Here is a 26,730-nt window from a genome sequence, read left to right as displayed (position 1 = left end):
CCCCCAAGCTCTTTTGTGTCTATTCATGCCCCCCAGCCTTTGTGCCTGTCTGTGTCTTCCCAAGTACCTATGTGCCTGTTATGTCCCTCCAAACCCCCCTGTGTCTGGTTTTGTCCCCCAAGCCCCTATGTGTCTATGCCCCCAAGCTCCTCTGTGTCTGTTTGTATCCCCCAGCCCCTTTGTGCCTGTTTGTATCCCCCAGCCCCTTTGTGCCTGTTTGTATCCACCAGACCCTTTGTGCCTGTTTGTACCCCCCAGCCCCTTTGTGCCTGTATGTATCCCCCAGCCCCTTTGTGCTTGTTTGTATCCCCCAGCCCCTTTGTGCCTGTTTGTATCCCCCAGACCCTTTGTGCCTGTTTGTATCCCCCAGACCCTTTGTGCCTGTTTGTACCCCCCAGCCCCTTTGTGCCTGTATGTATCCCCCAGCCCCTTTGTGCCTGTTTGTATCCCCCAGCCCCTTTGTGCCTGTTTGAATCCCCCAGCCCCTTTGTGCCTGTTTGAATCCCCCAGCCCCTTTGTGCCTGTTTGAATCCCCCAGCCCCTTTGTGCCTGTTTGAATCCCCCAGCCCCTTTGTGCCTGTTTGAATCCCCCAGCCCCTTTGTGCCTGTTTATGTCCCCCCCCCCAAAGCTCTTCTGTATCTGTGAATGTCCCCCATCACCAATATTTGCCTGTCTGTCTCCCTCCCCTCTGTGCTCACTTCTCTCTTGTAGCATGGCCGAACCGTGGACCGGGGTAAAGCAGCTCCTGTAACCGCTCCCTGGTCTGACAAGAAGCAGTTTATGCTCTCCATGAGCACTTCCTGGCAGACCGGGGAGTGGTTACAGTAGCTCCTCTACCCCGGTCCACGTCTCGGCCACGCTACATGCTATGACTTTAGAGCTCCCCTCCTGACGGTCAAACGGATTCTACGCACCTGGGCACCATGGGACTGTGCTGGCCATGGGACCTTGCGGGCAGCATGAAATCATTTGGGGCAGATGCAGTGCAGATATGATATAGTTTAATTCAACATACAGACCTCCTAGTTGAGTTTAATTATTGTTTATATGGGATTTAGGGAATGAAATAAGATAAGATTTTGTTTTAACATGTACAATCTCATAATTTTAGTACAGTATATGCAATGTTTTCTAGATTATTATTCCCAGTGAGTTGGAATGGCTTATATGAAAGCTTAAATGTACTAGAAAGCTGTCATCAGTTTTTACTATCAATTAAGGTACACGCATAAGGAGATTTATCAAGGTTAAACAAGTGCTATTTTGGGTGTAAAGTGCTTTGTTGAGATATGTTCTATTGGTTTCCATGGTGCCTGCTCCTCATTTGCCGTGGTAATGCTCCCCTAACATGCATTATGGCCTTTGTGGTTATTATTTTGTATGCACATATAAATACATGTTTTCAGTGCTTCTTCTGTCCAATGCTTGCATCTCGTCAAGAGCTCAAAAATGCACACTGGGATTGTGTCAGGTCTTCAAATTGTGCGTAGTGTTAGCAGATATAGGGTGTTTTTGGCCAAAGAGGGATACAAATAGCTGCTCCTAGAAGTCAAATGTTAACCAGGAGATACAGTGAAAAGAGTTAATACAAATAAACTAGAGAATTCTCAATTTATCGTTCCTGGTAAAATATTTTTCAAATAAATATATTGTGCAACAAGGTTATAATACATATAATCTTTTACTTTCAACAATAATAATAATAAAAAAAAGTAAATTTTCTTTCCTTTAAAGGGAAACTCCAGTGCCAGAAAAACGATCCGTTTTTCTGGCACTGGAGGGTCCCTCTCCCTCACACCCCCCAATCCCCGGTTACTGAAGGGGTGAAAACCCCTTCAGTCACTTACCTGGGACAGCGGCGATGTCCCTCGCCGCTGTCTCCGCCTCTGCGACGCTCCTCCTTGTGATTACGTCGGCCGGTGGGCGAGACTAATCTCGCCCACCGGCCGAGGAGACCTAATGCGCATGTGCTGAAATGCCGCGCATGCGCATTACGTCTCCCCATAGGAAAGCATAGAAAAATAATTTCAATGCTTTCCTATGGGGTTTTGAGCGACGCTGGAGGTCCTCACACAGTGTGAGGACGGCCAGCGACGCTCTAGCACAGGAAACCTGTACTAGAAACTAGGAAGTGACCTCTGGTGGCTGTCTAGTAGACAGCCACTAGAGGTGGAGTTAACCCTGCAATGTAATTATTGCAGGTTATGAAAAACTGCAATAATTACACTTGCAGGGTTAAGGGTAGTGGGAGTTGGCACCCAGACCACTCCAATGGGCAGAAGTGGTCTGGGTGCCTGGAGTGTCCCTTTAATGTGAGCTACCCAATTTTATGTATATGATTTACACACCTGTGGTAAGTTATATCGCGAGTGACAGGCCATTTTTCAGCAATTAATGCTTGGTGTTTTACCCCTTTGAGCTATACTTAAATCAACAAACTTAAGCATTTCAGCTATTTCTGCAGCGACATCTCCAAGGTTGGTGTCACCCAGTGCAGTATATTACAGTGTCACCATACATGTACCTTCTATCATAGACCATGCAGAATCCCAATACTGGCAGCATTGAAAATAGCACGTGGTTGTAGCGTGTGGAAACAAAATCATTTGATTCCAAGTGTCATTGTAATTGGGTAATAATTACAGCTCTGATCAGGGTGTGTTAGAATGTTCAAAAGAGTCAATTATCTTCAAAGTTGGCCTTCTACGTATAATATTGAAACATGTAAGCTGGGCTTATGAAAAATGGTTTTGTTGTTATAACTAACACAAGGATATTTTTACAAAAATAATACATTTCTGCTGAAACTGCACAAAAATGTTAGACAGTCAATTTGGGGTCACCCTCACTGATGGTCTTACCATTTTCCTGCTATAATATTGGTAAAGTTTTTCCAAAGAAACAATGAGGAAGACATATCAAAGTGCCAAGCTTTGAAAATTCTGATGTGCAAAGTAGTAAAGGTGAGGCAATCAACATGGAAACCAGTTGAACCAACAGACACGTTCGATTGGGGACTCGTACCCTTTTATATCTCTGTACCAATTTTCAGAACATGACACCTTAATAAATCTCCACTATTGTTTCTTTAACCCCTTAAGGACCAAACTTCTGGAATAAAAGGGAATCATGACATGTCACACATGTCATGTGTCCTTAAGGGGTTAAAGAGGCTCTGTCACAACCCCCTCAAAAATGAGTATTTCAGGGGGCGGGGCTTGGAGGCCATGCTGGATGGTCGCAGGTTGCATGAGCTCCTACTTCCAACCGACTAAACAGCAACTTGTGTCACTAAAAAGGCGACCCAAAGCTACACAACGACCACCACATACAAGGGGACAACGGGGTGCACAAGTAGATACCCATCAAGCGACGTTTTCCATCGGTACGCACCCGACACCCCAGCGAGGCCTACCAGCATGGCAGGCACAAGAGAGACGGCCGCTCTCCTGCCGCCAACGACGGTGAGAACCTCGACCCAGAGCCCTCGTTCCCCCCCCTATGGTCCAGTGGGGGTTATCACGGACCACCCTCTTACAATCCCCCTAACAAGGGATACCCAAGCGACACAATCTTTGAAGCGAGAAAACACTACTGAGGCCTACAAAATGGCGTCTGGCCCACACACCGCAGCCATGTACAGTGCCAAAGAAGAAACCGAGATCCGCCTCAATGGCATATTTAGCGCTTTTTGGGAGAAGCTGGAGGCACTCCTGTGGCCATCAGCACAGGGAACGCCACCGGACGGCTCAACACAGGGCCCGAAAGGGGAAGCCGGAGGGACGGACATAATTATCCTCCCGGACCCCACTTCCAAGACGAGCAGGCATCCAAACCGGGCCGCCCCAAAGGCAGAAACATGGAACCCCACAGAGAACAGACAAGGCCCGAAAAAGACCATCAGGAGGCAATCAGTGGGTAAACACCAAAGGCTACACCGCCTACTTACCAAAGCCCAGCACAAGCCCCAGCGAGGCACAGCCTTTCGAGACAGACCCAACATGGCGGACATAGCAGACCGACTGCACAGGAAAACCCTGCCCGCACAGGAAAAAAACCCTGGCCGCACAGGAAAACCCTGCCCGCGACCACACCAAGCAAAGAGACCTGCAACCGGGACCAACCAATACCCACCCAGTCAGTCGAGTCCGCACACAGGGACTATTCTCACCTGCACTCTTGGACTGTTGAAAGCATGGCGCAGGTACACAGCACTACACTCCAGCGAACACCTTACTTGCGCCTGGTACATCGCCATGTCTGAGCTGCAGGCTCTCTGGACGCTGACTACACCATGGGGCTATGACATACCCCGAACAGGCAAGGGTTGACCGGGCTTCAGGTCCCCCCTTCTCAGCACGACTATGGGAGTCGGATGACTTTTGGTGATACGCTGGAGGCTAACCTGCTGCCTTCTCAACGCGTCCATGTAACCTCTGCGGACACTATCTTGCTTACTAAGCACCTGCCTTGTTGGTTTAATTGCAAACATGTTTAATAACCTTTGGTAGGCTGTTCCTAAGGATTAATGCCAGACACGTAAGCCATGCAATGCCCATTTACACAGTTGAGCCTCATGCCTCCAATATCCATGCTGTTAATGTTATTAATAGGTTTTAAGCTTTAGTCTATACCAAGCGTACATTTAACGTATTTTATATATCTGTTTTTTTTCTAATACGCTCAACATGAGACCTGCATATCTCATAATAGGCAAAAGTGCGCTTATATATGATAGATAGTATTATGCATACTTATACAGCCAGGGCCGGCCTTAGGGGTGTGCGAGCTGTGCGGCTGCACAGGGCGCCATGGAGCAGGGGGCGCCGTGCGGCCGCACAGCCGATTTAAAAAAAAAAAAAATTTTTTTTTTTTAAAAATTTGCAGCGGGGGCGGAGCTTACCGTGCGGCGGGGGCGGAGCTAAAAGCGCCGGAAAACTGCTGCAGGGGAAGCAGGAAGGAGTCCCTGCTTCCCCACCAGTCACCAGGAGCTGCACTGCCTCCACAATTAACTCCACAGGTAACTGTGTGATTGTCATGTGAGTGTGACTCTCTGCCTATGTGTATGACTGTCTGCCTGTGTGTGTGTGTGTATGACTGTCTGCCTCTGTGTGTGTGTCTGTGTGTATGACTGTCTGCCTCTGTGTGTGTGTCTGTGTGTATGACTGTCTGCCTCTGTGTGTGTGTCTGTGTGTATGACTGTCTGCCTCTGTGTGTGTGTCTGTGTGTATGACTGTCTGCCTCTGTGTGTATGACTATCTGCCTGTGTGTGTCTGTGTGTGTCTGTGTGTGTGTGTGTATGACTGTCTGCGTGTGTGTGTGTGTATGACTGTCTGCGTGTGTGTGTGTATGACTGTCTGCCTCTGTGTGTATGACTGTCTGCCTCTGTGTGTATGACTGTCTGCCTCTGTGTGTATTACTGTCTGCCTCTGTGTGTATTACTGTCTGCCTCTGTGTGTGTGTGTGTTTGTCTGTGTGTGTGTGTATGACTGTCTGCATGTGTGTGTGTATGACTGTCTGCGTGTGTGTGTATGACTGTCTGCGTGTGTGTGTATGACTGTCTGCGTGTGTGTGTATATGACTGTCTGCCACTGTGTGTCTGTGTGTATTACTGTCTGCCACTGTGTGTCTGTGTGTATTACTGTATGCCTCTGTGTGTTTGTCTGTGTGTATTACTGTCTGCCTCTGTGTGTGTGACTGTGTATGACTGCCTCTGTGTGTATGACTGCCTCTGTGTGTATGACTGCCTCTGTGTGTATGACTGTCTGCCTCTGTGTGTATGACTGTCTGCCTCTGTGTGTATGACTGTCTGCCTCTGTGTGTATGACTGCCTCTGTGTGTATGACTGTCTGCCTCTGTGTGTATGACTGTCTGCCTCTGTGTGTATGACTGTCTGCCTCTGTGTGTATGACTGTCTGCCTCTGTGTGTATGACTGTCTGCCTCTGTGTGTCTGTGTGTGTCTGTGTGTATGACTGTCTGCCTCTGTGTGTCTGTGTGTGTCTGTGTGTATGACTGTCTGCGTGTAAGTGTGTGTGTGTGTGTATGACTGTCTGCCTGTGTGTGTGTGTGTGTGTGTATGACTGTCTGCCTGTGTGTGTGTGTATGACTGTCTGCTTGTGTGTGTGTGGATGTCTTCCTGTGTGTGTATGGCCGTCTGACTCTGTGTGTGTGTGTGTGTCACATACAACCAATACACGCATATCACACACTGTTAATATACCCATTACAAATATCACACATAGCATACATATCACACGTACTATTACATACACAGACAACACAAACATAACAGCATACATGGATGACGGGGGGGGGGCGCTGTGAAGATTTTTCGCACAGGGCGTCTAAATGCCTAAGGCCGGCCCTGTATACAGCTAATGCGTTCACACTGCTATTGTCTCAAACTTCAGTTTCTAACGAGCGTAAATAGCTTGATTATTTTACTATTTTATTATTTCTGCATTAGAAAAAAGCCTACAGGTTATTCATGATCCACATCGACCTACCTAACTTAGCTAGAATAACTTAACGACACGCATAAGCAAACAATATACCTTAAGCGTCAATTAGACCTAGCTTAACTTGCAGTTGCATATAATGCAACAAGTCCAAACACTACGTTAGATATGTGTAATTGTTTATGTCGGCCTCATAACAATTGACTCATTAACTGTTTGACGCTAGGATGCAGATGCAGGTCATGTTTTCCCCCTTTTGTCACTCCTCTGTTTTCTACTCTCTGACATGTCCTTCCTACTATCTATACAAGCGAGAACCTACACCGTTATATATTGTCTTTCCTAATATTAACATGTACCTATTTAGCAAACGCCAAGACGAATAATGCTATGTTTAACAAAGTTTTTTTAAAAAAAAAATGTGCTTTTACCTCAATGCCACATATGTAAAAACCTGTGAACTTACTGTGATTATGTTTGCTGTTGTGGCAACATACATCATTTTGTCAAACCATGCACGACAAAAATAAAGAATAAAAAAAAAAAAAAAAAAAATTAGTATTTCATTAAGAGAGAATCTTTACGAAATACTCATTTTCACTGCAAGAGGTATACTGACACAAAATAGGGACTACTTTGTCTCTGTATACTTCTTCTTCTTGACTTTCTTAGATTCTGGGCAGGGCTACAGTCAATCCCGACAGCGGTCACAAGTAACTTGCAGCATCTCCATAGATCGCAATGCTGTACTTGCACATGCACGAGAGCAGTAACGTCGGAACTAAAGAGAATGCGCCGGAACAAGATGGTGTTGCCCGCAAGGGATAGGTTCAGGTAAGTAAATTTCACCTTTACCTGCCCACCTCTCTCGGCCACTGGACCCACAGTGACGATGTTACACATTCAGGAGTCTTTGCAAATTCGTCAAAGTCCCCAGATAGTGATAGCGCCGCTTTAAGTGTCTTTTTTTTTTTTTTTAATTTTTTTTTTATCTACATGCTGTTGGCATTTTGATGTAATTCCTTGTTTTTCTGGTCCCCTCATTGAGAATGACTAGGGTGCAGGATCATTGTTTTATGGATGCATTTTTTATATTTAAACTAGCACTTCAGCAAACACTACGAGGAGATCATGCCTTTTTAATATGTTTTCTGACTCGTTATCTCAAGAAAACAGCTCCTCATCTCTAGAGAACAAGTTGTTTCTTGAGATAACAAGTTAGAACAATAGAAAAATACATGTCCTCTCTGGGCTTCCATAAAAAAAAAAACAACTGTGTGTTTCAATGTTTTCTAGTGGTTTTGTGAAGCCTCTTGATCTTGTAAAACCTCTGCAACACTTTTGGTTGTCCTAAATCTTCTTTATGATTTCCTTGTTCACTTTTTGATGTTTTGTCTCTTTGGTGATACCTACCTCCCATCTTTTTTTTTTTTTTGCATTTCATGTCTTATGTTTCTTCCTGACACTGTTCCTTCAGTGATTTAGATTTATGCTGGTGTCACTAGCATACAGGATGGCTAACATAGCACACCAATTTTATTTTGTTTCCCAATTCCTTGATTAAAGGATCACTATAGTGTCAGGAAAACAAATCGGTTTTCCTGACACTATAGTACCTCTTCAGTTACTCACCTTATTCCACCGCCGGGCTCCCTTACCTCTCCTCCCCAGCCGACGTCAGCTCCCCCATCTGACATCAGCGGAGCGGAATGCGCATGCGCGGCAGTGCCGCACGCAAAGTGTCCATAGGAAAGCATTTTTCAATACTTTCCTATCCACACTCTGCGTGATGGAGGCATTAAATGCCTCCAGCGTCGCAGATGCGCCTCTAGTGGCTGTCCGGAAGACAGCCACTAGAGGCTGGCTTAACCCCAAATGTAAACATAGCAGTTTCTCTGAAACTGTTATGTTTACAGCAGGCAGGGTTAACCCTAGAGGGGCCTGGCACCCAGACCACTTCATTGAGCTGAAGTGGTCTGGATGACTATAGTGTCCCTTTAAGCTTTCCTGAAGCTCAAAGCTCATGAAGGGCACCTGTTCTTTCCACAGGTTTAAAATTTAGTAATTCCACAATCATATTACCATTGTATTTCACAGCCATACCTTGCCTATCGATTTTGTGTCAATAACTTTTTAAATTTAAATGTCAGTGTACTGTATAATTTTCAGTTACAGTGCACAATAATATAGCTTTAAAATGTATTTACATTGTTGTTCCTTCACATATATGCAGCACTGTCTTGATTGTAAAAATGTAGTGATAGCCACTAATGCAAGGACTGTTGTGAAATGAAAAGGGATTTCTAATTTTAGGACAAAATTAACCAATTAGAAAATGATCTTTTCCGCTATTTTTAACCAGCTTGGTTATTTTGAGTTAAATTTTGTAAATCTGTCACTTCAACGCTATTTTTTAATATCAATGATCCTTTCATCAAGAAAATAGAATCTTTGTTAAAGGAAGTATATGTAAAAAAAAAATGAAATCTCCTCATCACTTCCTTTGATATATGACAGGATCCTTCAGCCATATACACACACTTTGGGTCAGACAGTGAAAACCTTTATATAGTCTCCCTGCTTCGCTCCCTGCACAGTGCAGTTACATCATCAAACCTACTAACTTTCAGATTCAACACCGTCTGACCCGAGGAACATGTATATGGCTGAAGGAACCTGTCATATACTAAAGGTAGGGATGAGTTTTTCTCATTTTGTTTACATATACTTCATTTAACTAAGAATCAATTTCCTTTCAAAACTTGATGAAATGATCATTATACTAAAATTTAGTGTTCAGTTAACTGTTCTCCTTTAATAGTAAAGATTAGTAGTAAATTCTATTCAGTAAATCTTCTTTAATTAAGTTACATGGATTTTATGGATTATCTATATTTGCTTTTATTTATTTATATTGATGATACTCTTGTTAGTATGGAACACTGGCTAATTGGGAATTTAGATCATTTTTTTAGCTATTATATTTGTATAGATATAATTCCCATGACAATATAACATTAGTAAAAGGCCAACTTGGCAGTCATGTTAAACAAATACTCCTTGAGTGTTGTTATAATTAGCTCTTCTTAAATGGGCCACTAGATTCGTGAAAGCTAATTCGAGAGCGATCTGAGATGACAAAACAGCAGCAAACCTTAATCTAAATCACAGTAAGAAGTCTCAGGATTAAATAACACTGTTCAGTCTTTTAGAAAAGTTTATAGCTTCCAGATGGGAGCCCAATTCTCTCCAACGGTGATTAGTTCAGGGCACAGACAGGGAGACAACATGTACCAAATATGTTACCATTTTACATATGTCTTTCACGGGAAGACAGTGCTATATAAAGGGCTCCTATCACTTTATAGATGGCTATTTACTTATGATAAAAAGGCAGTTCATCATATTGCAGGATGGACAGTTCGCCATGTGTTGTACTGAAATCAGCATCAGCACAGTGAACAGCATGTTTTGTTATATTTTACTTAACCCCTTATGTCCAAACTAAAAATTACAGAATTGCTTATTACTATTCTAAAGAGTTTAATAAAAAAATAACATATTTCTGTATTTAGTAGGAACAGTTGGGCCCGGATCCCTCTGTCACTCTTTTCAGTCCTAATGTCCCTCTTTTCTAGGAGTTCCGTATTGTGTATAACAGAGCTACACAGCTATAATACCAGGGGTCAAGTCCTGGGTAAAAAAGTGCAGGAACTCACCCAAGATCCACTCCCCGCCCCCCCTCACCCCCCAAAAAATGATACGCTTGTATGCAGGGGCTGAGTAAGGGCACGGGGCTGAAGAGGGGGACAGGAGCTGAGGAAGAGGGACAGGAGCTTAGGAGGGGGGAGGGGGGCATGGGCTGAGGAGAGGGACAGGGGCTGAGGAAGTGGGACAGGGGCTGAGGAAGAGGGACAGGGGCTGAGGAAGAGGGACAGGGGCTGAGGAAGAGGGACAGGGGCTGAGGAAGAGGGACAGGGGCTGAGGAAGAGGGACAGGGACAGGGGCTGAGGAAGAGGGACAGGGACAGGGGCTGAGGAAGAGGGACAGGGGCTGAGGAAGAGGGACAGGGGCTGAGGAAGAGGGGCAGGGGCTGAGGAAGAGGGGCAGGGGCTGAGGAAGAGGGGCAGGGACTGAGGAGGGGGACAGGGGCTGATGCTCGTATGCAGGGACTGAGTAAGAGCACGGGGCTGAGTAAGGTGGACAGGGGCTGAGTAAGGTGGACAGGGGCTGAGTAAGGTGGACAGGGGCTGAGGAGGGGGACAGGGGCTAAGTAAGGTGACAGTGCTGTGGAAAAAGGGACAGGAGCTTAGGAGGAGGGGGGGGGCATGGGTTGAGGAAGGGGCCATGGGCTGAGTAAGGTGGCAGGGCTGAGGAAGAGGGACAGGAGCTTAGGAGGAGGGGGAGGGGGGGGGGCATGGGCTGAGGAAGGGGCCATGGGCTGAGGAAGGGGCCATGGGCTGAGGAAGGGGCCATGGGCTGAGGAAAGGGACAGGGGCTGAGGAAAGGGACAGGGGCTGAGGAGGGGGACAGAGGCTGAGGAGGGGGACAGAGGCTGAGGAGGGGGGCAGGGGCTGAGGAGGGGGGCAGGGGCTGATGAAGGGAGCAGGGGCTGGAGGAGGGAGACAGGGACTGAGGAGGGGGGGCAGGGCCTTAAATAGGGGGACAGGGACTGAGGAGGGAGACAGGGACTGAGGAGGGGGGACAGGACCTTAAATAGGGGGACAGGGACTGAGGAGGGGGACAGGGACTGAGTAAGGGGATAGGGCTTGAGGAGGGGGACAGGGACTGGGGAAAGGGACTAAGGAGGGAGACAGGGACTGGGGAGGGGGGACAGGGCCTTAAATAGGGGGACAGGGACTGAGGTGGGAGACAGGGACTGAGGTGGGAGACAGGGACTGAGGAGGGAGGACAGGGACTGAGGAGGGGGGACAGGGACTGAGGAGGGGGGACAGGGCCTTAAATAGGGGGACAGGGACTGAGTAAGGGGATAGGGCTTGAGGAGGGGGACAGGGACTGGGGAAAGGGACTAAGGAGGGAGACATGGACTGAGGAGGGGGGACAGGGCCTTAAATAGAGGGACAGGGACTGAGGTGGTAGACAGGGACTGAGGAGGGGGGACAGGGACTGAGGAGGGGGACAGGGACTGAGGAGGGGGACAGGGACAGAGGAGGGGGACAGGGACAGAGGAGGGGGACAGGGACAGAGGAGGGGGACAGGGACAGAGGAGGGGGACAGGGACTGAGGAGGGGGGACAGGGACTGAGGAGGGGGGACAGGGACTGAGGTGGGAGACAGGGACTGAGGTGGGAGACAGGGCCTGAGGAGGGAGACAGGGCCTGAGGAGGGGGACAGGGCCTGAGGAGGGGGACAGGGCCTGAGGAGGGGGACAGGGCCTGAGGAGGGAGACAGGGACAGAGGAGGGGGACAGGGACTGAGGAGGGGGACAGGGACTGAGGAGGGGGGACAGGGACTGAGGAGGGGGGACAGGGACTGAGGAGGGGGGACAGGGACTGAGGTGGGAGACAGGGACTGAGGTGGGAGACAGGGACTGAGGTGGGAGACAGGGCCTGAGGAGGGGGACAGGGCCTGAGGAGGGGGACAGGGCCTGAGGAGGGGGACAGGGACTGAGGAGGGGGACAGGGACTGAGGAGGGGGACATGGACTGAGGAAAGGGACAAAAAAAAAAAAACCTAAAGTGCCTTCCCCCCTCCCTGAGGCTTACCTTGGGCCAGGAGGGGTGGGACAGGATCTGGAACCTGCAGCCTGCAGTCAGTGGAGTAAGCCGGCCTCTCCTGATGATGTCAGGAGGAGGGGGCGTGGCTTCCTCTGCTCCCTAGCGGTCCTGTGAGAAGAGCAGAGAAAGTCACGCCCCCTCCTACTGACATTATCAGGAGAGGCCGGACGACTCCACTGACTGCAGGGGGAGAGGTGAGTTAAAAATCCGAGTCCCCAGTCAGAGGCAGGGGATTCGGATTTGTGCTCCCCCTGCTCTGGCAGCCGCTTGTGCCAGCCCTGGGTCCTGCAGGACTAGTAATGGGAACGGCGTTCCTGCTGTGGGAAAAGTGCAGGAACGCCGTTCCCACGCGTTCCTGCAGGACTCGAGCCCTGTATAATACTTACAGTAATGTGTCTTTAAACTACATAAAATTTGTTTAAAAATCACTCTGTGTACATAAGATACAATGTCCTTGTTCTAAATTACATGTTGTATTATTTGTTATTGGTACGTTACCTTAAATATCTCAGAACAGCCCCGCCCTGGCCACACCCCACTACACCCCTGAAATTAAAATGTCCCTCTTTGTCTATTTGAAATATTGGAAGGTATGTTAATGTGATCATTTTTATTGGTCTTTATGATTAGTTTTAATAGTTATTAGTTTAGAAAATGTGTTCCTTTTATAGTTGCATTACTATCATAGTTTAGATTTTTAATAGTTAAATGCTACGTCATAGTTTTATTAGTTTTATGATTGTAAAGTAATCGCTAAATCCAAGTTCAAATATAACTAGAACATTTTGGAGAACTGTGTTCATCTTAGTTAGACACAAGAGTCCTTGCTATCATTGTCCCCAAGTTGGAGCAGTTTGGTCAATGTAATATTTTTTTTGTTAGTGTTTAGTGTTGCCAGCCATTGTAATTGGTTCTCGAAATTACTGGAAATGTTGAGCTATTATTTTTCCAATGCCCGTTTTACATTACTGTCCATCGAGGAATTTTGAAGTCTCACGTTGTATGGATATATATTAAGAGAATGTTTTCATTGTTCTATGTGACACAATCTTATGTATTTTCTTTGTACAGGCATCTCTAAAATGACCTATAAAGAAGAATGTATTGACCTAAGAGACATATTCTCTGTGAAAATGAAAAGACGCCGTTCGATTGGACAGAAAATAGGAGGCACCTTACTGGGTCTAACTGTATTTTTGTGCATTAGAAAAGGACGAAAACTGAAGCAAGGTTTAATCCACCTTCACAACTTAAGTGAAGATTTCTGTGCTATATGGTTTAAACAATTAAAGGAAATTCTGAATGGTGAGTCGTAAAAGATTTTCTTTTATAATGCAATTATTAATGTACTTAAAATGGCCCCGTAATTTTTTAATTTTTTTTTAAATTTTCCTTTCCATATGCCCCCTGTATGGTAATGATTATACTCCCTTCCTCACCACGTGCCTTTATTTATATTTCTTCTGTGCCGGATCTTAATATCTGAGTGAAACTATTTTCTGTGGAATTCATTTTGCTGATGGATTGTGGGTAAATTTGATTGGCACCTGAAACAGAACCTTACTTTAAGCTCTTTCCATTAAATTTTTTGTCAATTTGACAGTTATACATGATGAAAAATAGTCCTTACTTTTTGTTATGTAATAAAATTAGAGGACTCAGGAAAAACTACAACTTGGTATTTATTTACATGACCACTAATGTTAAAAATATATTTATTTTTTTAGAAATTTAGAGTTATAACCTTGTTTTAAAATAAAAGTAAAAAAATATAAACAATTATTACCTGCTGGTACAGTGTCATGTTTCAAACCACTCTTCAACCAGTGAATTCCTCAAATCTCATTACTTTTGTCCAATCCAGTACTTCTCATAGAGAAGCATTAGAGACATAGAAAGCATGCATGGCAACCACGGCTCTCCACATTGAATTCAATGTTTCTCTACTGGAAAACCTTCAAAATACCTTAAACACCTTTAAAATTATAATTGCTAGATGAAAGGGATAGGGTCTACACAAAAAAAACAACTCATTGAGATATAGTGATGCTGGTGTTTAGAGCTGATCCTGGGCCATGACAAGAGAACAGGGAAAACTCTCTATGATAATTTGATTTAACCTCTCAATATATTTCCAGGCCAGTACTCTGCAACTCTAAAATTGTTTACTGGTAGTTGGTCTTGGGCAACCATCACAACCGTCACAAGGAGCAGATCTGCTCTTGTGTTTTACACAGATATATATTTTTTTCATACAGAGAGCACAGTGATATGATGATATAGCCCAATGGTTAATTCACAGAACACCAGAGAGGGAAGACGGTTAACATCCGTGCCATATATTGGGAGGAAGTAATGCAAAACTGGTTGGGGAGCTGCCAATGATGCTGTGCATGTGACTAGAAATGCATTGTGGGTTTTGTCCTCCCAAAAAGTGTTTCTGTACCCCTAAGTTGGGTCTGGCTGACCAGTGGCCAAGTTAGCCAGCATCCTCGTAGCTGCTCATGTGCAGAGTGCTTGTGAAGCCTTTTCATGGGGTAGGATGTCCCAAGATCATAACATGCATGTCTGTCTATTAATTACTCCATGATGCATATTTGTGCTTGAGGAATCTACATTTAACAAATTATGTATTTTAATTTATAGACTGGTATATCACAAGAGCACAGCCATAATTCTGCATATTCCTTTATGACCATGCTTTCAGCTTTGTTTTCACATTTTCACATTTCCTTTCCCATACGTACATACTGAATGCTCTGTTTAGTTGGGGATAGTTTGTTTATTAAACAGTGAGGCTATATGTGATTTGCTAACTGTTGGATAAATAAACATAACATTTTCAACTCACCCAAGACATTTTTCAAACTCTATGAACTAGAGTTGTTGTTTTTTTCTCAACCTCGATTACTATTTAACTATGATACGGTGTTGACTTTTCCAAATAGGTTGTCAGTTCTCAAAAACTTGATGTTTAGAGAAGTGGTTCTTAAACCCTAGGTACATGGGCGTTGGAACCACCACAAATCTGGGGGGGATAGCATTCTTACTCGCCGGGTATATTCTTATTCAGTAAACTGGGAGTTGTTTATCCCATTGTACAGCGCTACGGAATTTGATGGCGCTATGTAAATAATAAAATAATAATAATAATAATAATAATGTTACATTTTAAGTGTGTGTGTGTGTGAAATAATATAATGTGAAGCATATCAGTGTATCGCATAGCTCCACAGCAATACAACTGACAGTAATGTGTGAGGTGCAAGTACATCACAGAACACCTCAGCAATAAAATGCATGGGAAAGTGCAGTGTGTGAGTGTATCACAAGCTCTACAGCAAAATAACTCACAGGAACGTGCAGTTTGTGAGCATATTACAGATCACCTCATCAATACAATGCACAGGAATGTACAGTGTTTGAATATATATCAGCCAACCCAATGCGTGGCACTTCGCTGCACCAATCAGCATCTCCTCACAGAGATGCGTTGAATCAATGCATTTCTATGAGGAGTGTTCAGCGTGAATGCTAGTGCTGCACGTTGTGCAACACTGGACTAGGAAGCACCTCTAGTGGCCGCCTGATAAGGTATTCCTCGGCAGTAATGTAAATACTGCCTTTTTCTGAAAAGGCAGTGCGCTTACATTAAAAAGCCTGCAGAGACATGCTATAAACACCAAAACTACTACGTTTAGCCGTTGTGGTTCTGGTGACTATAGTGTTAGATGTGAGCATTCCATGTGCTCAGTATGGCATCCCTGGCTAGATGTGAGCATTCCATGTGCTCAGTATGATATCCCTGGCCGGATGTGAGCATTCCATGTGCTCAGAATGATATCCCTGTCTAGATGTGAGCATTCCATGTGATCAGTATGATATCCCTGGTTAACCCCTCTATCCACCCATCCCTAATCGTCTCCCCTCCAACCACCTAGCCTCCTAACCTCCTTAAAACAAGTAATATTTCTTCTTGTACTTACAGTACTGAAGACACCAGCAGTGCTCTGGGCTCAGGGTTCAGGGCTGAAAGCGTGAGGCGCCCTATGATCTGCCATGTTAACTAACGCCAGTGCTGCAGTGCCGCCGTGTTTACATTAAAAGGCATGCAGGGACAGGCTACAGACACCAGAACCACTACATTAAGCTGCAGTGGTTCTGGGGACTATAGTGTTTCTTTAATGTGAGGTAAATTAGAGATTAATGCCACGAATAATATATTAGATTGCCTATTTACAACCAGATGAGGATGATGATGGGCTCTAGCTGCAGTCTGGCTCCACTGGTCTGGTGTAGAACAGGCTCTCTGGAGGCTGGTTTGTAACTGTGGTCACAAAAATCAATGTTCTGGGAGAACGGGAAGCAGTTCCATTTTTTGGGGCCCTTTACACAGCTCAAGGTCTGGGTCCCAGGGTCCACCTTCATGTTCCACCAATGAGTTTGTTCACAGGGGGTGGAGTGTTTAGGGGATGTCCTGATATGTGTGTACGGAATGCATTGTGTGAATCTGTGCTTGTATGTGTAAGGGCTGCAAGGTGTGTTTCTGTGTATGTACGGGATGCAGTGTGTGCGTCTGTAAGGGGTGCATTGAGTGTGTGTAAGGGATGCATTATGTGTAAGGGTTGCATTGCTTGTGTGTGTGTGTCTGTGTGTGTAATGCATTGTGTGTTTTTCTGTGTGTAAGGGGTGCATTGTGTGTGATTGTGTGTGTGTGATGGATGTCACTCTCACCTCCCTGTCAGTTTATTTCTCCCTCCCCCCTGTCAATTTATTTCTCCCTCCCCCCTGTCAATTTCTTTCTCCCTCCCCCCTGTCAATTTCTTTCTCCCTCCCCCCCCTGTCAATTTCTTTCTGCGTTCCCCCATCCCCCCGGTTCCTACGCCCATGCCTAGGTACTGTTAAAAAACAAAACAAACAAAAAGGAAATCGCAAGTCCCAGACCTGTCAACCTAATTAAGCTGTTATCTATTCACAAACCGGACTTTACATAGGACACGAGGTCATGCGTTTAGACTAGAAGAAAGAAGATTTCGTCTAAAGCAAAGGAAAGGTTTTTTTACTGTAAGAACAATCAGGATGTGGAATTCTCTGCCTGAAGAAGTGGTTTTATCAGAGTCCATACAGATGTTCAAACAGCTACTAGATGCATACTTGCAAAAACAGAATATTCAAGGATATAATCTTTCAATGTAGGGTAATAACTGCTTGATCCAAGGATAAATCTGACTGCCATTCTGGGGTCAAGAAGGAATTTTTTTCCTAGATTGTTGCAAAATTGGAAGTGCTTCAAACTGGGTTTTTTGCCTTCTTTTGGATCAACAGCAAAAAACATATGTGAGGAAGGCTGAACTTGATGGACGCAAGTCTCTTTTCAGCTATGTAACTATGTAACATGTGAACAATGGGTCCCTTAGCCCGTTGTTCAATTAAAGAATTGGTCACTAAGCTCATACTTATGTACATTATATGAATGTACATAATTTGGGTTTAAAAAAACCCAAAAAACAGGTTTAGGGTATAAAATTAAGTTTTTAATTCATTTTTTCACCATTGTGTTCACATGTTGGCATTAATTTAATTTGCAATTGCATTTTTGTTACTAGGTCTGTACAGCCTTCAGTGTTGAGTTTGCACAATCCCCTGTATTAGTTAATGCCTGTAGACCTGTTCTTTTGTACTGTAGCAGGCGGGATTGATTTTCTCATAAAAGGAGGAAGTTCAGTACATAAAGGATGTTGAAATGCATATAATGGGCATAGTGACAATGGCAGCCATTCACAATTACATTCCTAGCATATTCTCCTGTTTGTTATTAACAGGTGAGAGATAGCAGTATTAAAGGGACACTATAGTCACCAGAACAACTACCGCTTATTGTATTTGTTCTGGTGAGTATAATAATTCCCTTCAGGCTTTTTGCAGTATACACTTTCTTTTCAGAGAAAATGCAGTGTTTACATTACAGCCTAGTGATAACTCCACTCACCACTCCTCAGATAGCTACTAGAGGTGTTTCCTGGGGCAGTGCTGTACAGTGCCATTCAGTGTCATCACCCTCTGCATGGAGACACTGAATTTTCCTCCTAAATATGCATTGATTTAATGTATCTCTATGAGGAGATGCTGATTGGACATGGCTGTGTTTGGCATGTGCTGGCTCTGCCCTGTCTCCTTGACAAGCTTTCCTTGGGAAAGCATTGTGATTGGCTCACATATTCACTTCTGATGATGTCAGTCAAGCAGGCAGATCAGGGACAGAGCCAGCAGCAAACTGGAATAAAAGTAAAGATTTTATTATATTTAGGTGGGTAAGGGAGGCCAGGGGAGCTAGATGGTGGTTTTAACATTATAGGGTCAGGAATACATGTTTATGTTCCTGAGTTTATAGTGTTCCTTTAAATTTACACATAAAGAGGACTAGATCCAAACATCATGGGCATTATCCAGATAATGAATATATTCTGATGTGACACATCATATGCTCTATGCAATGTATCAGGTTTTTTTTTTTTTTCACTTGGCATTTGTGGTCATGAACATGCCTTGTAATTTTTAGACTTAAAGTACAAATGGTCGACAGCCTTTGCCAGATCAAACTCCTTCACTGATGATCCATTCATTGTTGATCATTAAAGGGACACTGTAGGCACTGTATCTGCTTCTTTTCATTAAACTGGTCATAGTGTATGGAGTCCCATGGTACCATCATTTCATTCAGCATTAAACAGTTTTTAATGTTTTTATGCGAAACAAGAGTCCCCTGCAGTACACCCCCTCTGTTCTGCTTTGGCTATTGATGTGATGAAGTATTAACCTAGGCAGCAATGGGCAGCTGTAATTGGCTAAGAGTGTCAGCTGACTTCTTTCAGTCTGTCAGAGCTCCAACTGACGGTATGAATGAGTATGACAACAAGGAAGTATGTAATCTCTGCCTTAGCCACACCTCCAGAAGGGGCCAGACTGTGGATGACCAGGTACTCTTATTAAGTGTTAAACTGCTCGAACATGTTTAAAAATGAATGGAGGGACAGTGCCAGGGACTCCAAGCACTTTAACTAATTCAAAGAGATGAAATTGTTATTGTGACTACAGTGTCTCTTTAACAAATCACCAAATCTTTCTTGCTGCATTGATGTATATACAAAAACTAGGGGATGATCTGCTAAATCAAATGATGAAAAAAGAACATAGCGTATAACTGTGTATATGAATGAACCATAGGTGTAAAATTCACAAGTGGCCACTCACACTTTCACTGAAGTTAAAAAGCCTTTAACATAGATTTCTTTTTTTTCAGCATAAATGCCTTTTCCAAATCAATTCTTCCTTCTATGTTCAATGTCTCATAGACCAGATGGGATGTATGTGCTCAGGAAAAAAGATGCAATAAAATTGTAGTGCACATTCAAAAGTATAATAAAAATAAATTTAATAACTTACATCACAGTATAAAACAAAAGGTGTAATCTCTCTGTCACCACCAGGGGTCCTACGCGTTTTGTCCGCGTATAGGACTTCCTCAGGGACTTCAGTAGCATATAATGACAGGATACAAGTGAACAGTAAAAATCCCTTCCCTCCTCCACCATTTATACCTCCCCCAATGTCCACATAACCCAATATTCAAAGCAGGTGTTTCGTTCTGCGGTCCGGTTCCTATGACGTCATCCCATGCGCCGTTCAGTTCCTCATGCGTTCCAGCATGCGTTCCATTGCCGAAACCCGGAAGTGTCTTCATAATCTAACGTTTTTTCTTTTTCTCAGTGTCAAAGCGCATATATACGGACAAAGGGCAAAGAAGAGAGGGGGGGGGAGGGGGGAATGTTAGTAAGTTTAAATGGCACTACTAAGTTTAAATATGCTTATTGCACATACTATATTAAATGAATTTATAGAAGCATTTTACAGCATGCTTTTATGTTAAAAATATACCAAACATAAAAATATGAATAAATGAATATATTATCACATTATATATAAAAACACATTATATATAAAAAATGAGTACAAAAACCTTATTTTTCCTTCTATAGAGCACACACACTTTAGCCATTTAAAATTTCTAACATCCCCCCTCCCCCCCTCTCTTCTTTTCCCTTTGTCCCATTTACAATTTCTAATTCCCCCCCCCCCCCTCCCCCCTCTTCTTTTTTCATCATTTGATTTAGCAGATCATCCCCTATTTTTGTATATATTTCATTGAAGACAAGAGGAAGTCTTCGGGGAAGTTCTACCCTGTCCAGGGAGGTTCTTTTCTGCTTATATCCTATTGCGCACTTATTGTACTGTGGTTTGTGTACACACACATTGTATTTTTGCATCATTGCTGCATTGATGATCTGAACTTATTTTTGACAAAGTTTATTAAAGAACCACTATAGGCACCCAGGCCATTTCAGCTCAATGAAGTGGTCTGGGTGCCAGGTCCATCTAGGGTTAACCCTGCAGCTGTAAACATAGCAGTGTTAGTGTATGCAGAGTGTGTGTTGTGTTAGTGTATGCAGAGTGTGTGTTGTGTTAGTGTATGCAGAGTGTGTGTTGTGTTAGTGTATGCAGTGTGTGTGTTGTGTTAGTGTATGCAGAGTGTGTGTTGTGTTAGTGTATGCAGAGTGTGTGTTGTGTTAGTGTATGCAGAGTGTGTGTTGTGTTAGTGTATGCAGAGTGTGTGTTGTGTTAGTGTATGCAGTGTGTGTTGTTAGTGTATGCAGAGTGTGTGTTTTATTGGTGTATGCAGAGTGTGTGTTGTGTGTTGTGTTAGTGTATGCAGTGTGTGTGTTGTGTTAGTGTATGCAGAGTGTGTGTTGTGTTGTGTGTTGTGTTAGTGTATGCAGAGTGTGTGTTGTGTTAGTGTATATTAAATTTAATTAAATGTTTATCCTCCCTCCCTGTGTCCAGTGAGGGGGAGGGATTCCATTCCCTGGTGGTCCGGTGGCATGGGGGCCCCCCTGGCTCCCTGTTACCGTATAGGGGGCCCAGCACACTGCCTCTTCTCTTCTCCTCTCTTCTAATAACTCTTGTGAGACCCGCGGAGCGTTGCCATGGTAACCGGGTCTCGCAAGAGTTATTAGAAGAGAGTAGAAGCTGTGTGCTGGGACCCCTCTGCGGTAACAGGGAGCCGGGGGCCCGCGGCTGCACACATAGATATCGATATTCGCTATCTGTATGCATAGAAAGAAAGTGGGGCCCGGGACTGCTAGAGCAGTCCGGGCCCCCCAGGACCGCCAGGCCCGTGACAACCATCATGGTTGTCACCCCCTGATGGTGGCCCTGGTGATGGGCCTCAGCCGCCCCCTCTGCAATGTGAAACCCCCTGGAAGTGTAATGCCTCTCCCTGGCCACAGGTAAAAGGCAGGGAAGGGGAAATAAATACAATTATTTTTTTTAAGATTTTAGCCGACAGAATGGTTTAGCCAAATAATCCTACCCCACCATATTTTTATATACATATACACACACACACACTCCCCCTCCCCCACCCCCTCTCCCTCTCTCTCCCTCCCTCCCTTTCTCCCTCCCTCTCTCCCCCTCGCTCTCTCTCTCCATCCCCCCTATCCCTCTCTTCCCCTCTCCCTCTCTTCCCCTCTCCCTCTCTTCCCCTCTCTCCCTCTTCCCCTTTCCCCCACTTCCTCTCTCCCTCCCTCCATCCATCCACTACACACATACATAAATGTTCTTGAAAACATACAAAATTTGACGGACTTGTATATTTTTTGCATTTACCTCTCAATAAAAGAAAGATTTACAAAAAACAAATATTAAATAATAAGCATATTCAGTTAATGGCAGGTTCATGTAGAAATGGTTTCTTTTTTTCAAAACTGTAAATGAACAGAATATCTTTACCAGTTAGGGACTATCGGCCCAGAAGGCCACTGACCGGTATTGGCCCTTAAAAAGTAATATTAATCGACTCCTAGTGATGAGTATAAATGAATAATAAAAAATACATAGAAATAGACGAACATATGAAAAAATAAAGAAAATAAAAATAAAATGAGTATAAATAAATAATAAGCATTTTGTTTCATGCAGGCTGTGTGAGTCACAGCCAGGGAAGGTGTGGCTAGGGCTGCATGGACAGAGAGGCGAATTAACTCTTAAATGGCAGAGAATTGAGCAGTGAGACTTCAGAGGCACGTTCTATGCACTAAAACTTCTTCCTTAAGCTAAAGATGTTTTGGTGACGCTTTAATTTACTGTGTTATTTTTTTTTTTTTTTTTTTATAAATTCTTTATTTTGAAAGATTTTGTTGTTTGGGGTTGGGGTACAGAAAAGAAAACTTGGGGATGCATAATTAGTACATGTTTCACAGAGCAGGTATGTTTTAACATGACAATTTATCAAGCTTAACAGTTTTACATGTCTGTAACAGTTTGTTTCATACATTATTTGCAGTGGTTGTTCTTGTTGTTCAAAATACAATACAAGTGTTTATAGAGTTAGTTTTTGGGCGTTTGTTCATTGGCCCAGTGTTACAGATGTGTTTCGTATCGTCTTTTCCTTGTCTAATGGTTGGGGTGGGGTACAAAAAGAAAAGAAGAAGGGGGGGGGGATTGGATATCCTAATATTTTGTCCTTTTGTCTTTGCTCTGATGTCGTATCCTCTTACTGATTTGTGGGTCGGGTTTGTCTGGCATCTGGTGTGTGTGTGAGTTTGTGGGGGATTAGCTTAGGCAATTAGGTTGTAGCACTTCTCTGTAGTGTCTGTGGGTTTTGGAGGGATTGGGTTGGGGGGTGTGAGTCTGATGTTTGCTTATCGTTGCGTCTGTGGTGGGTTTTTGTAGCCTTTTGGAAGGTTGTGCGTGTAGTCGTATGTGGTGACGGTTGATCGTGTGTGTGGGTGTTGGTTCTCGTTGGAGTTTCGTTTCGAGGTGTTTTGAGGTGTCATTGTGTGTCCTGTGGGATGGGTCTTTTTGTGTTGATCTCCCCTGGTTAGTGGGAGGGTGTTTGTTGTGTAGTGGTCCTCCTCGTGAGTCCACTTTCTCTTCCTTTCTTATGTGTGGGCTCGGTGTGAGTGCGCCCTTGGTTAATGTCTTTGCGGTTTCGGGTGTAGGTCTTTATCAATTAAGCGCTCTCCGTAGAGGGGTTTTGTGGGTTTTGTGAGTGGTGGGTTAGGTTGTGTTTTGAAGGTGGTGGTGGGTGTGTGTGTTTCGCCAGCGGGTGGGGATTGTTCCCTTCTTATTTCTTATGGCAGGGTTGGGAATTCATAGAACCAGGGGTCCCAGATCTTGTTGTGGTGTTTTGTAGTGTCATGGATTAAAGCGGACATTTCGTCCATTTTTATAGTGTCTTTGATTTTCCGCTTAATTGTGTCCATTGTTGGGGTATCTGGGCTACCCCATTTTTCTGCGATTGCTCTTCTGGTGGCCAGAGCTATTTTGGCGATGAGTTTGTTTTGGGCCCGTGGTGTGTCTGCCAGGGGTTTGGACAGGAGCCGTATCCATGGGTCCAGCGGGATGTTAGTGTGCAAGATCTGTGAAACCATAGTAGCAATTTGGTGCCATAGTTGCGCTGTGTGGGGGCATTCCCACCACATGTGAAGGTATGTTCCCTTCTGTCCGCAGCCCTTCCAGCATGAGTCGTTGTCTGACCTGCCCATCTGCTTGAGTCTTAAGGGGGTGAGGTACCACCTCATGAGGGTCTTGTAAGCCTGCTCTTTATGGTTAACGCAAATTGAGATGGTAGCTATAGCTTCCCAAATGTCGGCCCAGTCTGATGGGTCTTCTGCCGGGCCTAAGTCCCTCTCCCAAGCCGACACGTACGTGAGTGCTCCGTCATTGGTGTGTTGTATTATGTGTGAGTATATCTCTGAGATTTGGCCTTTACGTGCTGGGGTTTGTAGGCATTGTTTTTCAAAGAGTGTCTGCTTTCTGGTCCCTCCCTGAGTTATTGTCGGGGTTTCTAGAAAGCTTTTTATTTGTATGTGGCGAAACATGTCGAAGGTGCGAAAAGGAGTGTTTTGTGGAAGTTCTGCGAATGGAATCGGGCGGCCGTCTTTGTAAAAGTGTTGTAGTCTCGTGAGGTCATTATCTTCGAAGCGGGTAAAGTCTTTGGGCGTCATGCCCGGTGGGAATTGAGTGTTCCGGAGTATGGGGGTTAGCGGGGAAATTTGGGTTGTCAGGCCATGTTTGTGTACGATTTTATCCCATACCTTAATAGTGTTTAGGATTGCGGGTGATGTTTGAGGGAGGGGGGGTCTCGCTGGTTTGGGCAGCCATATATACATTGAGGGGAAATCCCTGCCAAAAATATTGTGTTCCAGGTCGACCCATCTCTTTGCCCCTGGTGGAACGTGCCAGTTCTGTGCTTGTGCCAGCTGTGCAGCCTGATAATAATGAGTGAGGTGCGGGAGGCCCAGACCTCCTTGTTTGTTGGGTACATATAGGGTCTGTCTTTTTATTCTAGCGCGTCTGTTGGCCCATATAAATTTATCGATCTTTGACTGCAGCAGTTTGAAGTCTGTGGGGCGTATTGGGATCGGAAGAGTTTGGAATAGGTATAAAAGTCGCGGTAGGGCGTTCATCTTGACAGACGCCAACCGTCCTAGCCAGGATATCGGCATGTCTTGCCATCTATCTATGTCGCGGGTGATGTTTTGAATTGTAGGTGTGTAGTTCAGGTCATAGCAAAGGGAAAGGTCTGCCGGGATGGTTATACCCAGGTATTTAATGTGATTGAGAGTAAGGTCGAATGGGTATAGGTTTTAGTGGTGGGGTCTATGTGTAGTGGTAGTACCTCCGTTTTGTTAATGTTGAGTTTATATCCCGAGACCTTGGCGTAGGCATGCAGGGTGTCTAAGAGTGGTGGTAGGGATGTGACTGGTTCTGTAATTGTTAGGAGCAGGTCGTCTGCGTACGCCGCCGTTTTGTATTCTTCCCCTCGTATCGTCATTCCTTTTATGTCCCTATGAAGTCTGAGGATTTGTAGGAGTGGTTCTAGGGACAGAGCGAAAAGTACTGGGGAAAGTGGGCATCCCTGGCGAGTACCGTTATGGATTGTGAAGGTTGGAGGGCGTGTGAGTGGGAGGAGGAGGTGTGCTTGTGGTGAGGCATAAAGCACGTGCAGGGCATTCATGAATTTTTGTGGGAGTCCAAATTTTTCTAGTGTGGCGAATAGGAAGGGCCATAGGAGCCTATCAAATGCCTTTTCGGCGTCTAGTGATAGGAAGAGGGCTGGGGTGTGTGTCTTGTGGGCTGACCAGATGAGGTTGTATGTTCGTCTCGTGTTGTCACTTGCCTGTCGTGTCGGTATGAAGCCCACTTGATCTGGGTTTATTAGTGTGGTTAGGTTGGGGCCTAGGCGGTCTGCTAGGATTTTGGTGAATATCTTAATATCCACATTTAGGAGTGAGATTGGTCGGTAATGTCCAGGGTCGAGATTAGTTTTGTTGGGTTTAGGTAGGAGGCATATATTCGCCTGTAGCATTTCATTCGGTAGATGGTCTCCCTGTAGTATGGTGTTATATAATGTGCACAGGTGTGGTATCAGATTGGGTGCGAATGTCTTGTAATATAGCCCAGTGAACCCATCTGGACCTGGGCTTTTGTTGGGCTTTAGCTCTTTTATCGTTCTTGCGAGTTCTTCTGGTGTTATGGGGTTGGCTAGGGTCTGTGCCGCTTCTGTTGTTAGGGAGGGTAGTGGTATTTGGGCTAGGTATTGGTCTATTAGTGTTTTGGTCAGCGTTGGGTGATGTCGTGTTTCAGGGGTGTGGTCATATAGGGTTCTGAAGTATTCTTGAAAGACTCTGGCGATTCTGTCTGGGTCCTCTGTGGTGTCCCCATTTGAAGTTGTTATTTTATGTATTTGTTTGTGTTCGTTTCTTTTTTTGAGTCTGCGGGCGAGTAGTGTGTCGGCTTTGTTAGCTTTGTCGTAGTATAATTGTTTTGTCCAGAGTATCGCTTTGGCCGAGTCTTTCGCCATGTGTTCTTTTATCTCTGTCTGGCATTTTTTAATTTGTTCGTTGAGTTCTTGTGTTGGGTCTATTTTGTGTTTGGCCTCCAGGGTTCGTAGGGTCTGTAATGTTTGTTCGAGATGGGCTACCTGCTTTTTTTTGTGTATTGTTGCTTGGTTAATTAAGGCTCCTCTGATTACGGCTTTGTGTGCCGCCCATAGATTACCTTCGGAGCTTGCTGTGCCTTTGTTGATTTGGAAGTATTCCGTTATGGCTTTGTCAATAGTTTGTCTGATTTGTGGGTTGTGTAGGAGGAGTGGGTTTAGGCGCCACGTCCAGGGTCTCGCCGTTCCGGGTAGGTTGAGCGTTAGTGTTATGTCTGCATGATCAGACCATGTGATGGGGCCTATTGCTGTGTTTTTGATCATGGGTGCTAGTGATGGTGATGCGAGAAAGAGGTCTATGCGGGAGTGTGATTGGTGTGGGTGCGAAAAAAAGGTGTAGTCTAGAGCTGTGGGGTGTTGAGCTCTCCATGTGTCTATGAGGCGTGTGCGTGAAATGAATGCTGAGAGTAGTTTATCTGCGTTCACTGTTGGTGGTCTATTTTGTCTGCAGGTTTGTGAGCGGCGTCGGTCTACC

The 26,730-nt window shown here is 44.7% G+C and overlaps 1 protein-coding gene across 1 annotated transcript in view; it reads left to right on the top strand.

Annotated features, from left to right (window-relative positions):
- Positions 1 to 26,730, top strand: part of CERKL (ceramide kinase like) — a 143,322-nt gene that overhangs the window by 37,984 nt on the left and 78,608 nt on the right. Inside the window, exon 2 of the mRNA XM_063429794.1 lies at positions 13,268 to 13,501. Coding sequence (XP_063285864.1) covers positions 13,268 to 13,501 — 234 coding nt within the window. The remainder of the gene's footprint in view (positions 1 to 13,267; positions 13,502 to 26,730) is intronic.

The sequence above is a fragment of the Pelobates fuscus genome, chromosome 8, assembly GCF_036172605.1.
Source record: "Pelobates fuscus isolate aPelFus1 chromosome 8, aPelFus1.pri, whole genome shotgun sequence".
NCBI classification, from domain to species: domain Eukaryota; kingdom Metazoa; phylum Chordata; class Amphibia; order Anura; family Pelobatidae; genus Pelobates; species Pelobates fuscus.
This window is presented reverse-complemented; position numbering and strand designations above follow the sequence as displayed.